The 20,010-nt window shown below is 36.3% G+C and overlaps 2 protein-coding genes across 6 annotated transcripts; both read right to left on the bottom strand.

Annotated features, from left to right (window-relative positions):
- Nucleotides 1-1,148: 1,148 nt before the first annotated feature.
- On the bottom strand, nt 1,149-7,001 carry mindy4 (MINDY lysine 48 deubiquitinase 4). Of its 2 annotated transcripts, XM_059503881.1 has the most exons (18): nt 6,533-6,992; nt 6,200-6,319; nt 5,939-6,123; nt 5,592-5,847; nt 5,252-5,469; nt 4,786-4,844; nt 4,451-4,548; nt 4,243-4,359; nt 4,066-4,154; nt 3,787-3,888; nt 3,640-3,703; nt 3,469-3,534; nt 3,096-3,163; nt 2,947-3,010; nt 2,613-2,774; nt 2,351-2,531; nt 2,110-2,194; nt 1,149-1,977 (listed from the first exon to the last, which is right to left on the bottom strand). In XM_059503881.1, the coding sequence occupies exons 1-18, from the start codon at nt 6,593-6,595 to the stop codon at nt 1,929-1,931; spliced, it is 2,046 nt and encodes a 681-aa protein (XP_059359864.1). In that variant the 5' UTR covers nt 6,596-6,992; the 3' UTR covers nt 1,149-1,928. The 2 variants fall into 2 exon arrangements, 1 of the variants encoding a protein (XP_059359864.1); XR_009422792.1 differs by lacking the exon at nt 1,149-1,977 and having other exon boundaries at nt 2,618-2,774; nt 6,533-7,001.
- Nucleotides 7,002-7,793: 792 nt separating this feature from the next.
- Nucleotides 7,794-19,885, bottom strand: nexn (nexilin (F actin binding protein)). Of its 4 annotated transcripts, XR_009422791.1 has the most exons (15): nt 19,725-19,885; nt 16,138-16,554; nt 15,446-15,637; nt 14,922-15,006; nt 14,646-14,794; nt 12,698-13,078; nt 11,875-12,063; nt 11,344-11,535; nt 10,561-10,608; nt 9,445-9,639; nt 9,135-9,356; nt 8,864-9,052; nt 8,362-8,725; nt 8,132-8,210; nt 7,794-8,048 (listed from the first exon to the last, which is right to left on the bottom strand). XR_009422791.1 is itself a non-coding variant. In XM_059503878.1 (14 exons), the coding sequence occupies exons 2-14, from the start codon at nt 16,495-16,497 to the stop codon at nt 8,197-8,199; spliced, it is 2,580 nt and encodes an 859-aa protein (XP_059359861.1). In that variant the 5' UTR covers nt 16,498-16,554; nt 19,725-19,885; the 3' UTR covers nt 7,794-8,196. The 4 variants fall into 4 exon arrangements, 3 of the variants coding, with proteins under 3 accessions (XP_059359861.1, XP_059359862.1, XP_059359863.1); XM_059503878.1 differs by having other exon boundaries at nt 7,794-8,210; XM_059503879.1 differs by lacking the exon at nt 10,561-10,608 and having other exon boundaries at nt 7,794-8,210.
- Between the last annotated feature and the right edge of the window lie 125 nt (nt 19,886-20,010).

Below are 20,010 nucleotides of genomic sequence, written 5' to 3'. Positions count from 1 at the left end.
CACACAAAGAGAGAGAGAGAATTCAGTGTCACTCATTTACATTTAGCTATCAGTTATTAAGGACACTAAATCGGACCTTCAGACAAGGCCGTTTATGAGTTTTATTTGTAAGAGAAAATATATTAGCACTTTCAGCTAGATGGGTAGATGAAAGTTCCACAGCACAGTGATATGTTTGCATGGAGTGAGACAATTTAGCTGTGTGTAAGGGAAAAGACAGATCAAAGTGAATGAGTTAGTGTGATCAGAGTCAGATGTTGTAAAAGTATGATATACTTTTGCCAGGAAATACTTCCTTTAAAATGCATGTCTGTTTATAAGATCTGGGATGTTTGTGTTGCAATAAACACTTGTTTGGTGGAAAAACAACACAATATTTATGTTTACATTGGTGTTATCAGTCCAAGAATTCCACTATCCTGTAAGCATATCTCAAATTCCAGGCATACGTGCAATATAGCATCAAAACTCACATAATCAACTCTTAGCTCAAGCTCTAACCTCAGCTGCAGCTGTTGACTATTAGCCAACTATGAGACCCTGAGTGACCACTTGTGTGTAAGGTTCAACCAGAACTATTACCCAAAAGGCATTGCTATTCAGCCCTATTTTGGTGGCAGAGTTGAACTTTATGTGCTCAGTTATGTTTGCCATATGAACACATATTGTGACTCATCAACTGCTTCAATCTGTTTTTGCAGGTTTGCATATAAACCTTCTGTGTTGTATCAGGAAAACTGTTTCTGTATTGACAAAATATGATTAATGATCAAGCAAACATCTTGTAATGGGGTCACAGTGTTGATCAACTAATGCTATTAATGTTCTACACTTTGTTCTTTTACATGTGCACAAATGAGTATTGCTTAATTCAGTTTATTGCTATAGGGCTGTGATTATTTCATAGAATGGTAACATTTGAAGTCAGTTGCTTTTCTATATAGCATGTTTACAATACTATGTCACTACAAATTAAAAATTAAACTTCTAAATTACAATGACTAATTATAGTCATATGATGATAACATTACTAGGACAGAAATACTACACCAGAAATAATAAATGATCAAACATAGAGAGTAAACTGTCCTCTAATGCCATAAGTAGAATGAAGAGAGCTCTTAAGAGACATTGGCATAACTCATTGATCCAGTTCAAAGAAGATTTAATATTTGAAATGCATTTCTTGTGACATTTTAGTAGTGTTCACCATGCAAGGGTCCCTCCTTTTGGGACAGACTGCAACAAAAGCATTCTTTGCACAGAATGACACTGTATGTCCTCATTAGAAATCATTTTCTTGCATACAGTGAAAGGGATAGTTAACCAACAATTGAAAATTGATCACTCAACCTCATGCCGTTACAAAAATTTATTCAGTGGAACTTACAAGACATTTTTAGAAATGTCACATTTTTGTCCACAATTTATTGGTCATGCAAATTGGTTACTAACATTCTTCAAAATATCTTCTTTTGTGTTCCTCAGAAGAAAAAGTCATATAGATCGGTTTGGAATGGTATGAGGGTGAGTAAACAATGACAGAATTTTAGTTTTCGAGTGAACTAACCCTTTAATTACTAGAGAGTGAACAATGGCTATTATTTACACATCACAAGTCATTCTCTCTGATAATTTAATCATGATTTGAACAAAGTAAAAAAAAAAAAAAAAGGTATGTCAAAACATAACAGTTTCTAATGCCATACTATCAATCTGACACTAAGTGACATGAATATAAAGTATAAAACAAACAAGAGGGGCAACAGACTGATGAAAATACTATGAATATTGAGAATGGCAGCAATCTTAAAAGACAAAATAAATACTAAAAAGCATGCATTTTTAAATATAAAACCTAATTGAAATTTGTTTAAGACCAGATGGAATCATACAGGGTCAAATAAAAATCTCCTTTACGTGCATTATCAAAGAATGGGATCGGTATTATTCCAGCTGACCACTGCATTTCTCCATCTGTAAGACATATTTAAAGCATTAATGTTACCACAGGTTTGTATTTCACAATATCAAATTTACATGTTATAGAAGACATTCTGATAAGCAAGAGAGATAAACTTCTGAGCACTGATGAAATAGAAGACTTACTTCGTCCTGATGCAAAGCTCCAGTGGAGGAATGAGATCACTGTCTGCGTTGTCATTCTGAGCAGCACCAGCAACAGAACGTGGATCTGTTCAGAGACACAAAACACACAAGGCCTTTTAATACTGATTTATAATAAACCCTGATTACAAAGCAAGTGTGCAAAGGTTGTGTTTGTTTTGTTTTTCCTCAAATCCTACATATAATACAACCAGTGTTTTTTTTTGTGTGTGTTGAGACTCACAGACTGTTAATCTAATTGGTTCCTGCTGGTTGGCCAGCCCATCATAATAGTACAAATCAAACTCTTCCTCTTTGCAGTGATCGGTTGCCAGGTCTTCAGAGGGGCAAAAAAGCACACTGAAATGGCTCTCACTGCACACTACCCATATTGGAAACTTGGGAGCTTTCAGGTGAGATCCAACCTTTAAAAAGAGAGGAATCTAGATATAAGAAATTTGGATATAATATCTTAGTATATGTTAGCATGTTTGAAGCCTTATTACCTTACATATATTATAGTGCTCAAATAAAGACAGCAGCCCAATATTACAACATGCTTTAATTCCCTTCAGAAGTGTAAAATTTCCATTTCCGGAATCAAGCTTCATTTCATCATCAAAGACGTTTGAAACTGCCCGTCCACAAAGCAAAAGATTGACCAATTCCTAAAGAAAAAAATGAAAGGGAAAATATAAGACTTAATGACTAAATCATATCAGAACACTGTACACACTGGAGCTGTACAAAAATCAAACAACACTGTGTCCAATAAGAGAAAAATCAAATGCTTGCATATGTGTATCAGGATAAGGAGTATAAAATGTTAATATGGCAAACCTGTGTGCAGTAGCCATGAGCTCCAATGAGGGTGGAAGTTGGCACATCCATATCAGTTTGTATACTAAATCACAAAAAACAAAATTGATTAGCTCTGTGAATATATGAAAGTAAACAGTCTGCACTGAATTAAAGAGGTGGAAACTCACATTGCAATCGTTCTGGAAAGAATGGCAGAGACAGTAAGCAAAATACAGCCAAAGGGACCAGACTCAAACTAAAAGAAAGAAAGAAAAGTGCTACTAATAGCCATCATCAATCACATTAAGAGCTATTAAACAGGTGATATATGGCTTAAAATGCATCAAGACTATCACTGCATGTGCTCAAATACAAATCTTTAACAATATTATAAACAATAATAGTAACACTACATATATATAAAACAAATATTTAACAATATTGTACATAATGAATCTCACGATATATTTTTTCATGACTTTTTGAAAATGTCGATTCTACAAGTATTAGACATCATGTATACGGGATGCGTCATCATGAGGAATTTAAGTGCAGACTTACCTGTCTAACGTGCTTCTCAAGAACTAAAGTGAGATCATCTAAGGTCTCCACTGTGACGTACATTATCTACGCGGAATATGAAAAAAATCTATTAACAAAAGAGAAATATGTAGTCATCAAAAGATTAAGATGCAATTAGAAGGCAATTTAAGGGTCAAAAAATGACCTTACCATTTCTAGAATACCATCTGATTTGTAGCGTCCAATCGGGGGGAACAGACTTTTTCCTGTGTTTCTGTGGGGGCAGGTTCTTGACGGTTGAGAAATGAACAATGGGTTTGTAAATAGAAGTGACAATTCTAAATGTGTGACACTTACATTGCGACTGTGGCTCTCTTCATATTGCCCGCTCTCCATAGTATGTCAGCCAAAGCCTGAGACAGACATTTTGTCCTTAAAACATTTGATACCTCCAGTCTCCTGGAGACATAAAAAAAATGTAAAAAAAATGTAAACGTCAATAATTTTTTTTATAAAAATGCAAATATATTTGAGATCAATAAGAGCTATGAAAATTATATTACCATGATAATAAAACATAATATCTAATCTTTCAACAGAAAAACTTGCTAAAATATGACTGATGTTCATACGCACTCCACCAATGAATCATTGCTCGATTCTTCAAACAGAAGCTTCTGCAGAACACAAGCTTGAACTGCTGAAAGGACTCCACATGGTCCTCCCTGAAAAAAAAACCCCAGAAGATCTCATGAAGCGAAAGTTTACACACCAAAACTACACTAAATCTTGAGGTTGTCTGGAATACTGGACCTTCTTTTGTACAATCCCATACTTCAAACCAGGAGTATCTGAAAAGGTAAAATTCTGTCGTTTCCACTCCTCAGTGAAACAAGCCATAGAAGAACCAAAAATGATCTCCTTTAGAGCCTGAGTTTGACACAAGAGCACAGATGTAATTTCAGACAGGTCTAATATCAGAGATAATGGTTTGGGGATGTTAAAATGATAATGCACTTACAGTGGCAGTCATCTGGTCCATGGGAGTCTTGTCCAAACTAAGTTCTGGCATGGATGTTCTAGAAACATCAAACAGGCTTTCCTCATTCTCTATGTCATCTGTAAAATAGTAAAAAAGGTGTCTCAAAGCTATACAATTTCGATTACGATTGTTTTAAAGCACATTTTAGTTGCACTGATTTCAAAATGATAGGATTGGAAAAATAAATATGAAAAGTGGACAACTGCACAAGCATTTAACATGGACAAAAACAGCACTTCATTTATTTTAAAGCAGCTGCTAGTGTATTGGCTACAGTACAAAATGTAATCTGTTGAAGATTTTAGGTGCACTACCCAAAACCATTTCCAACACATGGAGTCCATCCAGTTTTGGGCTGGGTGCCGAATTCTTTCTGGAGAGGAAACAATAAAAGTTAATAATCACTCACTTGACATATTGCAGCTGAGAATAAATACCAACAGCCTCTTTTACCATCCCAAATTTCATAGTCTTTGAGCCGTACTGTTTTACATGAAAGGGATTTCACCCGTATTCAATTCATGCCTACATTTAGTTGTTGATAGGAAATCTGGGCCTCCTAATTGTAAACTGATTTTGTCCCCTTATCTTTTTAAATATACAATTGAGAAACTGTTGTGGGTCCCCCTGGACCTATGGGCCCCTAGAATCATTCCCACCTTTCACCTCTAGACTTTTGACATTTTTCAAAAACATTTTTCAAATGAAGGTTTGCGTAAAAAATGTAGAGTAGGTTTCACATACACAGGTTAAATACTGGGCATATTCAAACAAACTTACAAGCGACGTTTGACATCTGACGTCCTCTCATGTCCACTATGGTCTATGATTCCTGTATGTACATTAGAAAACATGCTGCTCTCATGAGATGCTAATGGGATAGACTTTGTATTGGTAGTATAGACACTATTTGTCCAGTTTGCTGCTTCTTTACTGTCCTCCAGTGTTGCCATAACAGGTGACATTGCTTTTCGAGCTGGACGCCTCCTGTTACTTTCCTAAAGAAAATTAAGCAATGCAATGTTGATTAGGAGGAATGGTGTAGAATTAAATATTAGTAAAGAAATTAAACAAATAGCTTTTTAAACAAATGAATATTAACTTAATCAACATTCATCACCTGCGAGGAGCTGGCAATGGGACCTGCCATAATGCCCCGTCTTATCCTGCTACTTCTGTTCTTCTGGCTGTCAGTGTCTACGACCTTTTTCTCAGAAGGAAATCCCTCTTTCGAAACAGTTAAGAGACTATCCTGGCTAGACGATAAACTGTATACACTTCTCTCATTTTCAGGGAGAACAGCAAAGCTCTTGTGCAGCTTTTCAAAAGGTGTTTGGGAAGGCACAACAGCTTGTGACACACTACTTTCAGATAACCTGCGTAAAAGGTGATTGTTTATTGCTGTCAACAGATCTTGAAAGTCTCAAACAAATGAACACACTGGAATTGTGCAAAATAAATAAATACCTTGGACTGTCACACAAGAGATCTTCCAAACAATATTCCTCTCTCTTAACATTCCCAGTCGTGTCTGTGGAGGAACTGGATGTGGTTTGAGTGTCACCATGTCGGCGTGCTTTATTTTTGCCACCTTCACTCATTCTGTCCTTCACCATCATCTCCAACATTGACTTCAAGTGATGTTCTTCTGTCTAAACACAAATGCATTTTGTGACCTCTCTGCTTTTTCAACATTCTTGATATTTTAAGTACAGATGGCTTTGATACCTTATTCTTTTTGTAAAGGCCCTCAAGGTGAAGTATTCTGCGCAGATCTGCTCTGTTACTAATGCTTGAATTAGTTCGTGGAAGCTCTTCATCCATACAAGCTATGGTTTTCTTCAGGCCCTGCAAGTACATTTCATCACCCAACCAGAAAAAAAGACACATTTTTCATTAGAAATTTACATTTTAAACACAGAATATGTATGTCATACTAAATAAATGTGTTTAAAGATCACCTACAATGCTGCTTTGGGTGGTACAGGAACGTTAGCATGTGTGCCATGTTTACAAGTCTTCCAAATAAAATAAACTGAATGAAACTGATCTGTCACCCACCTTTCGACTGAGATATTCCCGAACTAGAGACGCGGAGACTTCTTCAACATCTTTGCCCATCATGGATCACAATAACACCGCGGTAAATATGGGAACAAGATAGCAAGTTGGCTAGTTCGACGTAAATATCCCCAAACTTTACACACACATCGAATACTATTGGTCGGCACAAGTCATATTTTCATCTTCACGCCGTAACTGCATTTTCAACATGGTATTTTAATGTTTTATGTACTGACTGGGGGATAAATGAGGTAAAGAAAGCTGCAGAGGCTTAAACGCTAACTAGCGGTCTAGGTTTTTGCCTTGTTGCTATAGTTACCAGACAGCAGACCATTGTTGACAGAGCGTGGATTAATGACACAACTGCGCCTCCCTGCGGATGCTACATGGATAACTGTTCCAGTTTGAAAAGAAGAATATTGTTTTGACGCGTTTGTGTTGGCAAAAGTGAGTAAAACATACTATTTTGTAGTATTCTGGTTGGAGAGTTGTTGGCACTCAAAACAGAGCTTTTTTATTTTTATTTATGTTTCGACATTTGGAGCCTTTTTAGCTTTTAAAATACATGATATTATGATTTATATATATATATATATATATATATATATATATATATATATATATATATATATATATATATATATATATATTTTTTTTTTTTTTTTTTTTTTTTTTTTTTTGTCAAGCTAACATGTCTTGATGCCTAGTTAAAAATAACGGTTAAATATATATATATATCATCATCATATTTTTTATTATTATTATTACATTTTGTATCTAAATACATTTTAATTATACTTACATTCAAATTAGGAAGGCTTTTAAACCAAGTTGCATTATGTAATAACAAAAAAAAGCATATTTACCGACAATCATGCATTTGATTCTATTTGAAACAGTAATCAGATGAATCCGTCAGGCCTCTTCTCTAACTAATGACTTTGTTTCAAAGAAAAGTATCATAAATAAAGTTGTTACTTCATAAAATAGACAACCTCACTTCAGTTTCATGAATTTTATTATAATTTTGTACATTACACAAATATTCTGCCTAAAACCTAAAATCACCTTTTGCTAACCTACATACACTGTCCATACATTTCATTTACTCACTACAATTTAACATAGAAACAGCTGGGGTTATGAAAGCTCCATGTGTACATTTTATTTCAAAACTTTAAATACTCAGATCAAAATGTGAAAAAAAAAGTCTGAACAGAGGTGCTTATAAGAATTTAACAAAGAAAATGCAACCACAGCCCCTTTACAGACACTGAATCAAACTCTTAATTAACATCTCTTTCATTCAGTTGCATGGGTATGAAATCCTTCCTCGGTGACATGGTGGCTTTATTTTGAACACACTCAACTGGATTTAATCAACTGAATTTCTTTTTCAGCTATGCTATGTATATTTGCTAGAAGATCATGGGAACAGTATCTGTGTTTTTGGCACAAATTCATCCCAAATATGGATTTGTTGTTGTTGTTTTGTTAACCGTGAGTGCAGCATCTAATGTAAACAACAGATTGCACCTCATCATTGAGCATATCTTCAGGAGGAATGAAAAAAAAAACTCCTGTTTTTGGCCCTACCTTCAGAAATGAACTTTTATATAAGAAAAAATAAAAGTCAGGGAAAGTTCCAGAGAAGGAGAGCATCAGTAGTCCTCAGCTGGAAGGAGAAAGACAAGGAGACAGAGAGACACATATTAACAAGAAGAAGAAGAACCGAGTGGAAGCGGAACGTGCGATCCGTTCGAGGTTAGAGACAGCATAAGAAATCTCAGCATGCAGGTGGTTAGTGGAGACGGAGGGCAGCTTACTTTCAATGGTGAGAATGCAGGTGCTGGCAGCAGTTCCTCTGCTGTTGACGGCTTTGCACATGTACTCTCCTTCATCCTCGGGGAACGTTTCCGGCAAGTACAAGCAGTAGGTCTCCCCTCTCTCAATGTACTGGTAGTCTTCAGAGTCCGGCAGCAGCTCACCTTCAAACCACCAGGTGACCTCTGGTTTGGGTTCTCCTGTGATCTTCACTGTGAACCGCACAGGCTCTGCATCTACCACTGATTGGTTCTTAAGGGGCTTTTTAAACCACGGAGCGCCCGACCTGGCGTGATCCTCTTCATCTTCGTAAGCGGCGGAGCCGTTAATGATGCTGCCCTCTTCCTCCTCCTCGTCTTCCCTTTTCTAACAAGACACATGACAGAGTGTTTCACATGGAAAAAACAGCAAAGCAACAGAAATTACATGCAGCTCTGCCATGCATTAGTGTTGAGATCAGTCCACCATTTAGCTCTTAAACAAAGTAACCCAGGAGAGGTTTACTTTTTGAAGGGCAGCGTCAATTTCCTGTTGTTCAAATTGCATCCTTTGTAATTTCTGCTCTTCGATCTTCTTCTTTTGCTCTTCTTCTCTGGCCTTGGCCATTTGTTCAAAACGTGCACGCATGTCCACTTTCTGTCTGAACGGGACGTCCTCTGCTTTAGCTGGAGTTGTTTTATCCTCATCTTCATCCTGTGAAAGAAATTAGCAAAATTCCTAATTTCACTGCTGTTTAGTGGGAATGAAAATGTGAGAAATTCCCTGGTTCTTTTACCTCCTGACAGCGCTCTGCCTCTCTCTCAATGATTTTCTCATCAATTTCTTTCCTTCTTGCTCGTTCCTCCTCGATTTTCTTCTGGATGTCCTCCTCTGTGAGCTGTTTGATCTTCTCGAACTTAGATTTCAGGCTTTTGGCCTGGATGGAGCCGGTTCGCTTCAGCTTTGTTAGTTCTTCGTACTCTGTGCTCACCACCTCAGAGCTTTCATTGATCTCATCCTGAATCAAATCCATAGAACAATGTAAATTATTGAAGCATATTGAAATTGTAAGTGTAATGATAATTTTATTGGCACATGAAGCTGACCTCGCCCATCTCTTGTCGCAACTGTTCAAACTCTTTCTTCTCCATCTCCATTTTCTGGCGTCTGGCCTCCTGCTTGCGTTTTCGCTCTGCCTCCTCTTTCATTTTCAGCATCTCCTCAAAGTTGATTTCTAGTTTACCTGGGTGCATTGCTTCCTGTGACTCTGTCCTCACCAGAGTTTTATCATCATCCTGCATCTATCACAAGAATGGGACAAACATCTCATAAGCGACTGATATTTAATTGCATATGAACATATGTATTGTACAGCTTGAGCAGGGAACAAGAGTTTTCCTGTGTTATTCTTTTTCTTATGTTTGACTGATAATAACTAAACATGCTGAATTTAAAATCAAAATAATTTCACAGGTAATCAAACATCATGAATATATTTCTAAACGCTAGGTATATAAAATGCATATAATTATATTACTTAACAAGGTTGTGCAAAATTCAGTACTGAAGAATTGACTTCAGTTCATGAGCTGAAACATCCCACAGAAACTTGAACTGTAATAAGTATAGTGCAAAATGATAAATGATATACAATAATCCCAGTTGAAAATCAAAAACTCATAACATAGGCTTTACTGAAGGTCTGGACCCCTAATTCTCTTCTGTACCAATACTCAGAACAGAATATTACTATTTTCTACACTACAAATGATTATACAGTGCAATTGTATCTTGTTTTATTAACAAGAAAAATATAAAAACATTCTTTAAACAAGACACATTTGCTTGAGAAGCAAAAATTTGCAAGATATTTAAAAAGGTCAAATCACAAGGTATCGAATTTTCAGTTTATCAACAGTTCATTGTGCTATAAAAACATACAATAACATTATCCATAGCCAAAAAAACAAATGGCAATACAAGTGGAACTTTGTGGGAAATATTACCTAAACTGGAATTAATATGTATGATACCTCCTCTTTAAGAATGTATAGCATCCTCAATATATGTTTATTTTTTTCTTCCACTAAATATTTTGGCTTGTTTTAAGCCTCACTAAATGTATTTATTTATTCATGTATTTATTTTGTATAATTAATCATTGTGACAGTTCTTCACATTAGCAGAATAGCTGTTTCTTTTTTAAAATAAACGTTTCTTACTTCTGTATCTCCATATCCAGTCAAATTATCCTGATCCAATCCAGGGCTCTTAAAGACACAATTTGAAAAGCATAACAGACAAGCACTGCAGCAGGTATACCATTTGAGCACATGTGTTCACATTTGAATTATTTGTTTTAGAGTGAATCAGAGACCGTGAGTAAGCTGATGTATTGAAATTGATGCCGGTTAACATTTGTTAGCTGAGAGACAACATGTGCTCAGATGATATAAATATAATGAGCAGATTGCATTACAATAAACATGCAGCATAATTTATGTTTATGCTATATTATCAAAAAGCAGAACAGTTAAATATAACGTTATATATAAGCCCAGGGAAGTCGTGGGAACTAGGGAAGTCGTGGCCTAATGGTTAGAGAGTCAGACTCCCAATCGAAAGGTTGTGAGTTCGAGTCCCGGGCCGGCAGGAATTGTGGGTGGGGGGAGTGCATGTACAGTTCTCTCTCCACCTTCAATACCACGACTTAGGTGCCCTTGAGCAAGGCATCGAACCCCCAACTGCTCCCCGGGCGCCGCAGCATAAATGGCTGCCCACTGCTCCGGGTGTGTGCTCACAGTGTGTGTGTGTGTGTTCACTGCTCTGTGTGTGTGTGCACTTCGGATGGGTTAAATGCAGAGCACAAATTCTGAGTATGGGTCACCATACTTGGCTGAATGTCACTTCACTTTTCACTTAATGGATTTTTATTGTTGATTTGTTTTGTTAGTGCATGCAAATGGACTGTACATCTGCAAATAAGTTCTCATGCATGGTCCTACCATATTCTTGCGAGCTTCTGCGAAAAGTCTTTTCTCTTCTTCCAGGCGTCGCTTGGCTTCCTCCTCTTTCCTTTTCTGCTCTTCTTCCCGTCTCTGTCTTTCCAAATCCTCAAAGCTGATGGCCAGCTTCCCGGGTTTAGCCCCATCTGAGTTCATCATGGCCAGCAGGATGTCATCATCACTATTTACAACCTGTGAATCAATATATTAGGTTTGGGGAAAATAAGTTGAGAGGAGTCAAGAGTTTGTTCTGGTGTCCAATTTACATGTCCGACTATGCCAAATCAGTAATCCCTTATCTCTGTCTGATTGTAGATTGCAGCTGTTATATTTCAAGTCAGACATTTTGTACATGCTGTCTATGACCTTTTGTAATTATAGTGAGCAGTTTATGTCTATTAAATATTATGTAGGCCTGATCAGAAAATCACTCTGATATATGCTGTCAAAGAAGATCATGGTTACCATAGTACACATTAAAAAATAAACATGATATTACCATGGTGCTGTTCCACAAGCACACAAACTGACCATGCTCTTTCTGGCCTCGGCAAAGGCCTTTCTCTCTTCTTCGATTCGTCTTTTCCTTTCTTCCTCCACTCGCTTATGTTCCTCTTCCAGCCTCTGTCTTTCCAGCTCTTCAAAGCTGAGACGAAGTTTACCAGGTCTGAATTCTTCCTTCTCCTCCTTGGGATCCTGAGTATCCTCATCATCCTGGGCCTGTGATTTATAGTTTATTATTATTATTATTATTACATTATTATAGTTTTTTCCCCTCAGAACTAACTTTCTGAGCCACTTTAAACAAGCTGGTCTTGAGGCCATTTTTCATTTTCAAGTTTACACATGGTTGTTGCAGAATAACCATCCATGTAGCTCATTCCATTAACTGTAAATATCACAATATTTGTTTAGAACTGTTTGACTTGTAAATGGTGCTTGATCTGTAAATATTTCTCTCCTGAGTTAAATGAGACATATTTTCCACTGGAGAAAGTTACATTATGGATAGAGGCCAGAAGCCAGAATAAACAGTTTGAAGATAAAAATATCTTAATGATGGATTTTGAGATCCATCATCTTTCAATGATGGATCTCATTCTGATAACACACATTCACTGCAGAAGATCTATTGGTAAGCAAGTGATGCAAGGCAAAATTTCTCCAAATCTGTTCAGATGAAGAAACAATCTTATTCACAGTACTTTTTAGATGGCCTGAAGGTGAGTAAATTTTAAGCCAATTTTCAGTTTTGGCTAACTATTTCATTAAGTGTCCAAATATTAAAAAAGTGTCTACTCTATATATTGTATATGCAAACTGATATATCTTCTGGTAGTGGAAATATACCCACCATGCCCAGCTTGGCCTCTTCAAAAGCTTTTCTTTCCTCCTCCAGTCTGCGTCGGGCCTCATCCTCTGCCTGTTTTCTCTGCTGCTCCTGTCGCTCCTTCTCCTGTTCTTCAAAGGTCAGATGCAGTTTACCAGGGGTCACCGGCTCCTTCTCCTTAGGAGTAGAATCTGCATCGTCCACCTGTTCAATCATGGAGTGACGCTTGGCCTCTCTGAAAGACCGCCGGTTTTCGTCATATCTTTTCTTCTTTTCCTCCTCAGTTCGCTTCTTAAGTTCCTCTTCTCTGTTCTTCTCCAGGTCCTCAAAGTTGATCTTAATCTTTCCTGGTTGTTTTTGTGATTTTACAGGCACCACTCGTACCAACAGACTATCATCACCGTCCTGTGATTAAGAAGAAGTGAAGCAGTCACCCAAACTGATAAAATAACAATTTTGTCACTGGAATTATAAAGGTATGATTAAATGTCTTCCTGTTTTGTTAGGATTTTTGGGAAACAAATGTGAGGTCTAATCTGAAGCAATAACTTTTTTATATATATACTGCTTTGAACTGCAACATTTCTGCAGTCATGGGACAAGCATCCAGACAGGTTTCAGATAAGGCCTGACAGCAGAAGACATTCTTCTGGCACAGTTGCCTTCATTTGTGTCATACTAGACAGAGATATGGGACTGCTAATTCAGTCAGAGAGCATGGCCTGCAAGTGGTGTGGGAAACAGTTGGCAGTCACTTGTTGTCCATGCTTGTTAACTATGGCTCCAGAAAGTGTGGAATTTTCTTAAATTTAACACCCAGTGCCATTTTAAATGTGAACTGACATGTCTTTGTAATGGACAGTAGGTCAGTTGGGCATCATTGCACACATTTTCTATATTATATTCTATATTGCACTTTCTATATTATACACTACTGTTCAAAGATTTGGTAAGATTTTTAAAAAAATGTTTTGAAGATGTTTCCGAAACACGCCAAGGCTGCATTTATTTGATCAAAATACAGTAAAAAGAGTAATACTGTTAAATATCATTACAATTTAAAATACCTGTTTTCTATTTTAGTATATTTAAAAATGTAATGTTTATTCAAAGCTGAATTTTTCAGCAGCCATATAATCTTTTGTAACATTGTTTATGTTGTTACTGTGACTTTTGAACAATCAAATGCAGTCTTACTGAATAAATGTGTTAAACTAACAGGTTTCAAACTTCAGCTAATACATCAGTTTACATGAGCTAACAATGAACAATACTTCTACAGTATTTACTTAACTTAATGCTAATCTAAAATATATAAAAATGTTAAATATATTTTACATTTAACAGTTGTGCGGTTAACAATGAACTGTGCACTAACATGATGTGCAACTGTGCACTAACAAATGCTGTTACAAGACATTGCACATTGTTAGTTCATGTTAGATAATGCATTAAAAAACGTTTATTAAATATTTTTTTTTAAATCACACTTGAACAAAAAGTGTGTTTGTGTGATTTTTTTATTTTTTTTAACAGTGGGCCATTTTATGAATCCAAATGTATATTATATTTGTATATGTATTTAAACAATTAAATATTTTTTCTATAAATACATAAAATAAAATTATATAATGATACAAATTATTTAATTCAACTCATAGTTTAGGAATCCACTAAATTAATAATGTTTAACTTTGCTTGATTATGAGAATGTCTTACTTTGCCTGTCATTGTTCTATTGCAATGTGACATTGTTCTATAATATAAATCCATTCCATGATTTGATTTCACTTCCATATATTGCTAGATTTTAAAATAGTGCTTTACATTACATCAGGGGATTACGTGAGTGATTACAGATACTTTGGTGGAGATTTTCTGATAGTAGACCTGATAAAGCAGCCGACTGCCAAAGTCACATTAAAAGCATCCTCCTGTAGCCACAGCCTGTCATCATGACACACTGACTCACCTCCTCTGCTTTCTTGGCCAGCTCTTTCTGAATCTTGGCCTTCTCTATGGCCTCCTGTGCAGCTCGCTTCTTTCTCTCCTCTTCTGTTCTTTTCCGCTCCTCCTCCTGCCTTTGTTTCTCCATCTCTGCAAACTTCCCCTTCACGCTGCCTGTGAATGGACAGAAAGCCGACAGTTGGTGTCTATAACGGGATTAAAGTGCTGTTACAAAGATTAAGTTGGATCAGTCCTGAAATCGAATATTCGATATGCCTCCGTTTTTCTAATTTCACCCTACCTGTAATCTTTGGAACATACGATTTTTCTGTCTTCGTCGGCTTCACCTCTTCCTCTTCATCACTAGAGGCAAGGAGTTCCTTTATCTATGGAGGATCCGACAGTTGTTGTGAGGTTAGCCGTTTTATCCAGGATCAGAGACCATGCTGGTTGTAGCAAGCCAAGCAGGCCTTAATCCTTGTAAGACAGGCACATATGACCTACAGGGGCGGTTGCTGATTGGGCCATCAATCATGACATGGGCAGGGGATCAGTAGAGTGTGCATGCAGCGAGCAGGCATCACAGATACTGCTGTGTTTTACTGATAAAAGAATTTTTTTTATATATAAGGTTTGTGTAAATTATTTTAAATACCTGAAATCAGGTACTGATGCATGCCAAATCTTATGCAAACACTACATACCCAGCAAGCAGTATCTTTATTAACCTTAAGTCAAAATCTCCTAGTATGCATTGTTAGTGGCAGGGCAGTCAGTAGATGAAGTGACAAAACAAGATGCTGATGGGCACGATTCTCTACTGACCATTTGCTTCCTGCGAATATACTCTTTCTCTTTAACGTACTGCTCTCTGCGTTTCTTTTGCTCCTCCTGACTTCTCTTTTGGTTTCTCTCTTCTCTAGCTTTCTGCATGGACTCAAACTTATTCTTCACATCTTCTTTCCCCAACTTGGGAATATAACTTCTCTGTACAGGCTTAGATGTTTTAAGCAGTTTCTTCAGAAGAAAGAGAAAATGAGGTATGAGAGATTGTTAGTAAAATAGAGAAATGGAAAATTTGTTAATTTCTAGTTGTTCTTCTTTTTGTTTTGCAGAGAGTATTGATTATATAAAGATGACATAAAACACAGTTGACTACTTTTTCATCTCATAAAAAGCATATTATTTCTTTAAAATGTAGAATTTGAAATCTTTCATAAAAGAAAATAATTAATTAATCATACAGTATATGTATATAATTCATATTATAATTGGCTATTTCTATATTAAAATATGTGTTTTATATTTATTTCTTTATATATTTATATTTATTTTATAAAATAATTGTATTCATAATAATACACACAAAAATACACACTATATTTGAGTCGGTTAATCATTTAACTTTTTTATAATTCATTTAGAGGTGTGTAATTATTTGAAAATATTGAAATATTTATGTATGTATTTACTTATATAGCCTACTAGCATATTTTTATAGCCTAATCATACTGTACCTCTTGTTTTAGTGCCACCTCTGACATATTTGTCAAATCATGCGATGCATCCTCTTCTTCATCTTTCTCCACTTGGTTGATGTTTTCCTCATTCGTTTTTGAAACCCTCTCTCGTTTTCTCGTCCGGCCGGTGGTCTTTGTCTCCTGTTTTGGCTCTTTCTTCTCTGGTAAGTTGGTCTTCTTTGCTTCATCTGCATCACTCTTTATCTCCACTTCTTCAGACATGCTCACGTCACATGTTTCCTCATCGTTGATTGTGTTCTCTGTATCATTATCATCAGCTATATCGTTCGTGTTTTTTGTGTTGTTTATATGCATCATGTCTGTTGACACGTCCGCCATGCTCATCACTTCAGTCATGTTGTTGTTTCTTAGACACACTGTAACAGGGCCTGTTGCAAGATACGTCAGATGAAGCTGACATTGGGAAAAAGACATCATCACCACAAGATTCCATTGCAAAGGCACTGCTTTTGACTAACTGCAATCTTTATTATGTTACAGATTCTTAGACTGTTACATGTTTTCTTTAAAAGGTAAGTAAATGGTACTAAAGTGAGCTTTGAGTCTTGATAGTGTTAGTTGGTGGTCTATAAAAGAACAGATGTGTGTGGGACCTCCACCAGGAGCCTTTTGGGACAAACAGGCCCTAAATTTAACTCCCAGTCTGGGTCCGGCCATGTGATTGGGGCTATTTTTACCTGGAGATATGAGTCTAAGAAGAGGTCAGCACCCAGATGGCACACAAGACCCCTGAGTAAATGACTACATTTCGGATGATTCAGATGTGTTGTGTCTCTACAGTGCAAAAATACAGTCAATTTATTTATTGTGATAATGTGTTTTTAAACTATGCACAGTTTTAAATGGTATCTTTGCATTTCGTAAGTATTGACATCATTCATCCAAGCTACAATAAACCCAGAGGAGTAGCAGCATTTACCCACGCAGCAAAGAATTTTTTTTTTAGGCATGATTCACTACATATGTAATATTATATACCTGTAATCATCTGAATTTTGATGCATAGTCACTCTCCTTTTCTATTCATATATGACTACCGCTTACCAGTGTTGGGAAGGTTACTTTGGAAATGTAATAGGTTACAGATTACAAGTTACCCTGTTTAAAATGTAATAGTAGTGTAACTTTTTCAATTACTTTATTAAAGTAATGTAACTAATTACTTTTGAGTACTTTTGATTACTTTTCTAAATTTGTGAAAATTAAATAATAATAAATAAAATCATATACATCAACTCAAATACAGTTATCTAATAAGCATGTGACGTATTCTGTGTACTAAACTCCTGAAACATTGGTGTTTTTTTTAAACTGCTGTCTCCTTGTATATGATGTGGTGATAGTTTTCTCAAAATAAGTAAAATGCACATGATGTGACACAGAGCAGTTCTAGAAATTATGTTTATGTGTTCGTGTACTCCTATATTGAGATGGCAGAGGTTGAAAACACTGCGAGCTTCAGTAGGCCTATGTGTAGTAGATGAAACCATGTCTTTGCCATTAATTTACAGGAGGGGCGGACTGGGAAAAAATTCAGACTGGAAAATTCAAACTCATACAAACAAATTAATGGACAAAACTATTTTTTGTATGGACCTGACATAAAAAAGGTTTAAATCTTTAATTTGGGGACATGCAAAATAATTAAAAGTTCTCTCCTGAACTGCACCTTCACTTCCATTTTTCTCTTCAGTCTCTTTATTTTGCCCCATTATCCATCTCTCTCATGACTTTAATACTCAAGATTGAACAAAACTATACTGTACAATACAATACTCTACAATACTACAATATATTTATATAAAAATCCTAATACTGTACACGAGTCATGTTTTTCCCTTACAAAAATTGACCATGCTTTTATTAGCCTATATAAAAGTACAATAACCTTGTTTTGTTTTTTGTTCTGCAAATGGATTTCTATTTATTTTTAAATAAATACATTTGTAAAATAATTTTTGGTTACCACATTTAAACAATAGTAACCATGTTCTCTGGATTATTAGTAAAATAACAAAACTTTAATTTTCGTAAGGGTTGTGTTGTTGTCTGTCGTAGCTTCCACAAAAAAAACCTGTTTATTTTTCAGCTAAATTACTACTGTAACATTACAACAGATAATGATGTCTTTTATATAGTATTTTGAGTGATGACTGATGAGCAACGTGCTGCTGCTTGATTAAATGAATAAATAAAAAACAAAGACAAAAAAAGCATCTTTACAGATGAAACTGACCTGAAACCGTGAACAGTAGTTCAGCTTCTCGGCTCCAGCTGTGCGCTTCCACAGTGCACTCTTTTCTCTCTCTCGCATTGATTACTCTGAGTCTGATCCAAACCGTTTGGCGGAAGCGCGGAGAGCGCGCGAGTCACGAGATTTAATTATCAAATGGCGGATTCGCAAATGATCGCTTTATTACATTCGGCAGGCAATTATACAATAATGATATTAAAATAGCGGGCCAAATCGGCTGCCAGGCCACTGGGAATCGTCCCGGTTCTCCCGGTGTCCAGTCCGCGCCTGATTTCCACAGACACACAGAACGTGCAGGAGTCATATGTTGCATTTTTGGGGCTTAATATTCACAGACACTAGTCCATGTCATGTTTTGATTCAAGTGTACTGACCTACTTTTAATTTAGTCATCCAAAATGTGGTATATTCCGTCCGCGTTAGGCATTCCGTTTTTATGACTGGGTTTATGACTGTGTTTCCGCATCCCGGAAATTATTAGGGCGGTATGTCTCAGAATAGTCAGTGCAATTTGGGAAATAAATCGGTTAAATCTGTATGTGGATGTGTGTAAATATTCAAATGTAATCCCCTTTGTAATCGTTAAAAATTTCATAAGTAACTGTAATTTAATTACTAATTTTTTCTTAGTAACTGTAACTAATTACAGTTACATTAATTTTGTAATTAGATTACGTAACGCCGTTACATGTAACTAGTTACTCCCCAACACTGCCGCTTACACAACTGGTGCTCCTCCGGTGAATAGAACTCACAACTGATCACACCTCACTTTTAGAAGATGACAATATGAAGACAATATGGTGCCCGCAAACAGTGTTGCCATTTTTAAACACCACATTTCCAACTGAATTATACATTTTCATCAATTGTCGTGAACTAATGCAGGACACTAAACATTTTCCACAGACATCCATTCCTTAAATGTGGCTACAATGTTTACAATCTTAGAATTCAGACCTAAACTTAACATTTAAGGTTGATTTCAGAATTTTATTTGATACTGAGGTTGTTTTTCTGTCTAAAAGCATTTAGCCAAAGTTGTCACAAAAATGTTAATATTTTCATTTAGGTTAGTTTAGGTTAGTAACTGCTTTTTGCAGTTTTTTTTTTTATTTATAAACCTTTCCCCCTTAATTATTTGGTGATCCAATTGAAAAAATAAAAGTATATAAGAAAAGGAATAAATAAAAGTCTACTCTTGGTGAGTTAAGTAAAGATAACACAGGCCCTCATCTAACGCCCCCCCCCCCCCACCCCGGCTTTATTAACCTTAACACTTCATAAGAGATAACGTAAAATATCCTACCTTCTTTAGAATGATATTCTCCCTTTGTCTTCAATCATAAGATTTTTATCTTCTTCTGTAGTTCACAGAGACTTTGATAATGCCAAAATCAAGTCTAAATCCCCAAGCACAAGTTGAGTCTTCTCTTCCCTGTGCGACAGAGAGTCAAATGAGCGCAGTCGGGTATCGGTGGGCGCTATCCATAAAAATATCCGTGCCCCTCTCCGTCTACCGCATTCCACACGCGCCACCGGCTCACGGCTTCAGCTGTCGCACCACATATGTCTCCTTATCTCCGAGTCTGAGG

Source organism: Carassius carassius, chromosome 21, assembly GCF_963082965.1.
Source record: "Carassius carassius chromosome 21, fCarCar2.1, whole genome shotgun sequence".
Lineage (NCBI taxonomy): Eukaryota > Metazoa > Chordata > Actinopteri > Cypriniformes > Cyprinidae > Carassius > Carassius carassius.
This window is presented reverse-complemented; position numbering and strand designations above follow the sequence as displayed.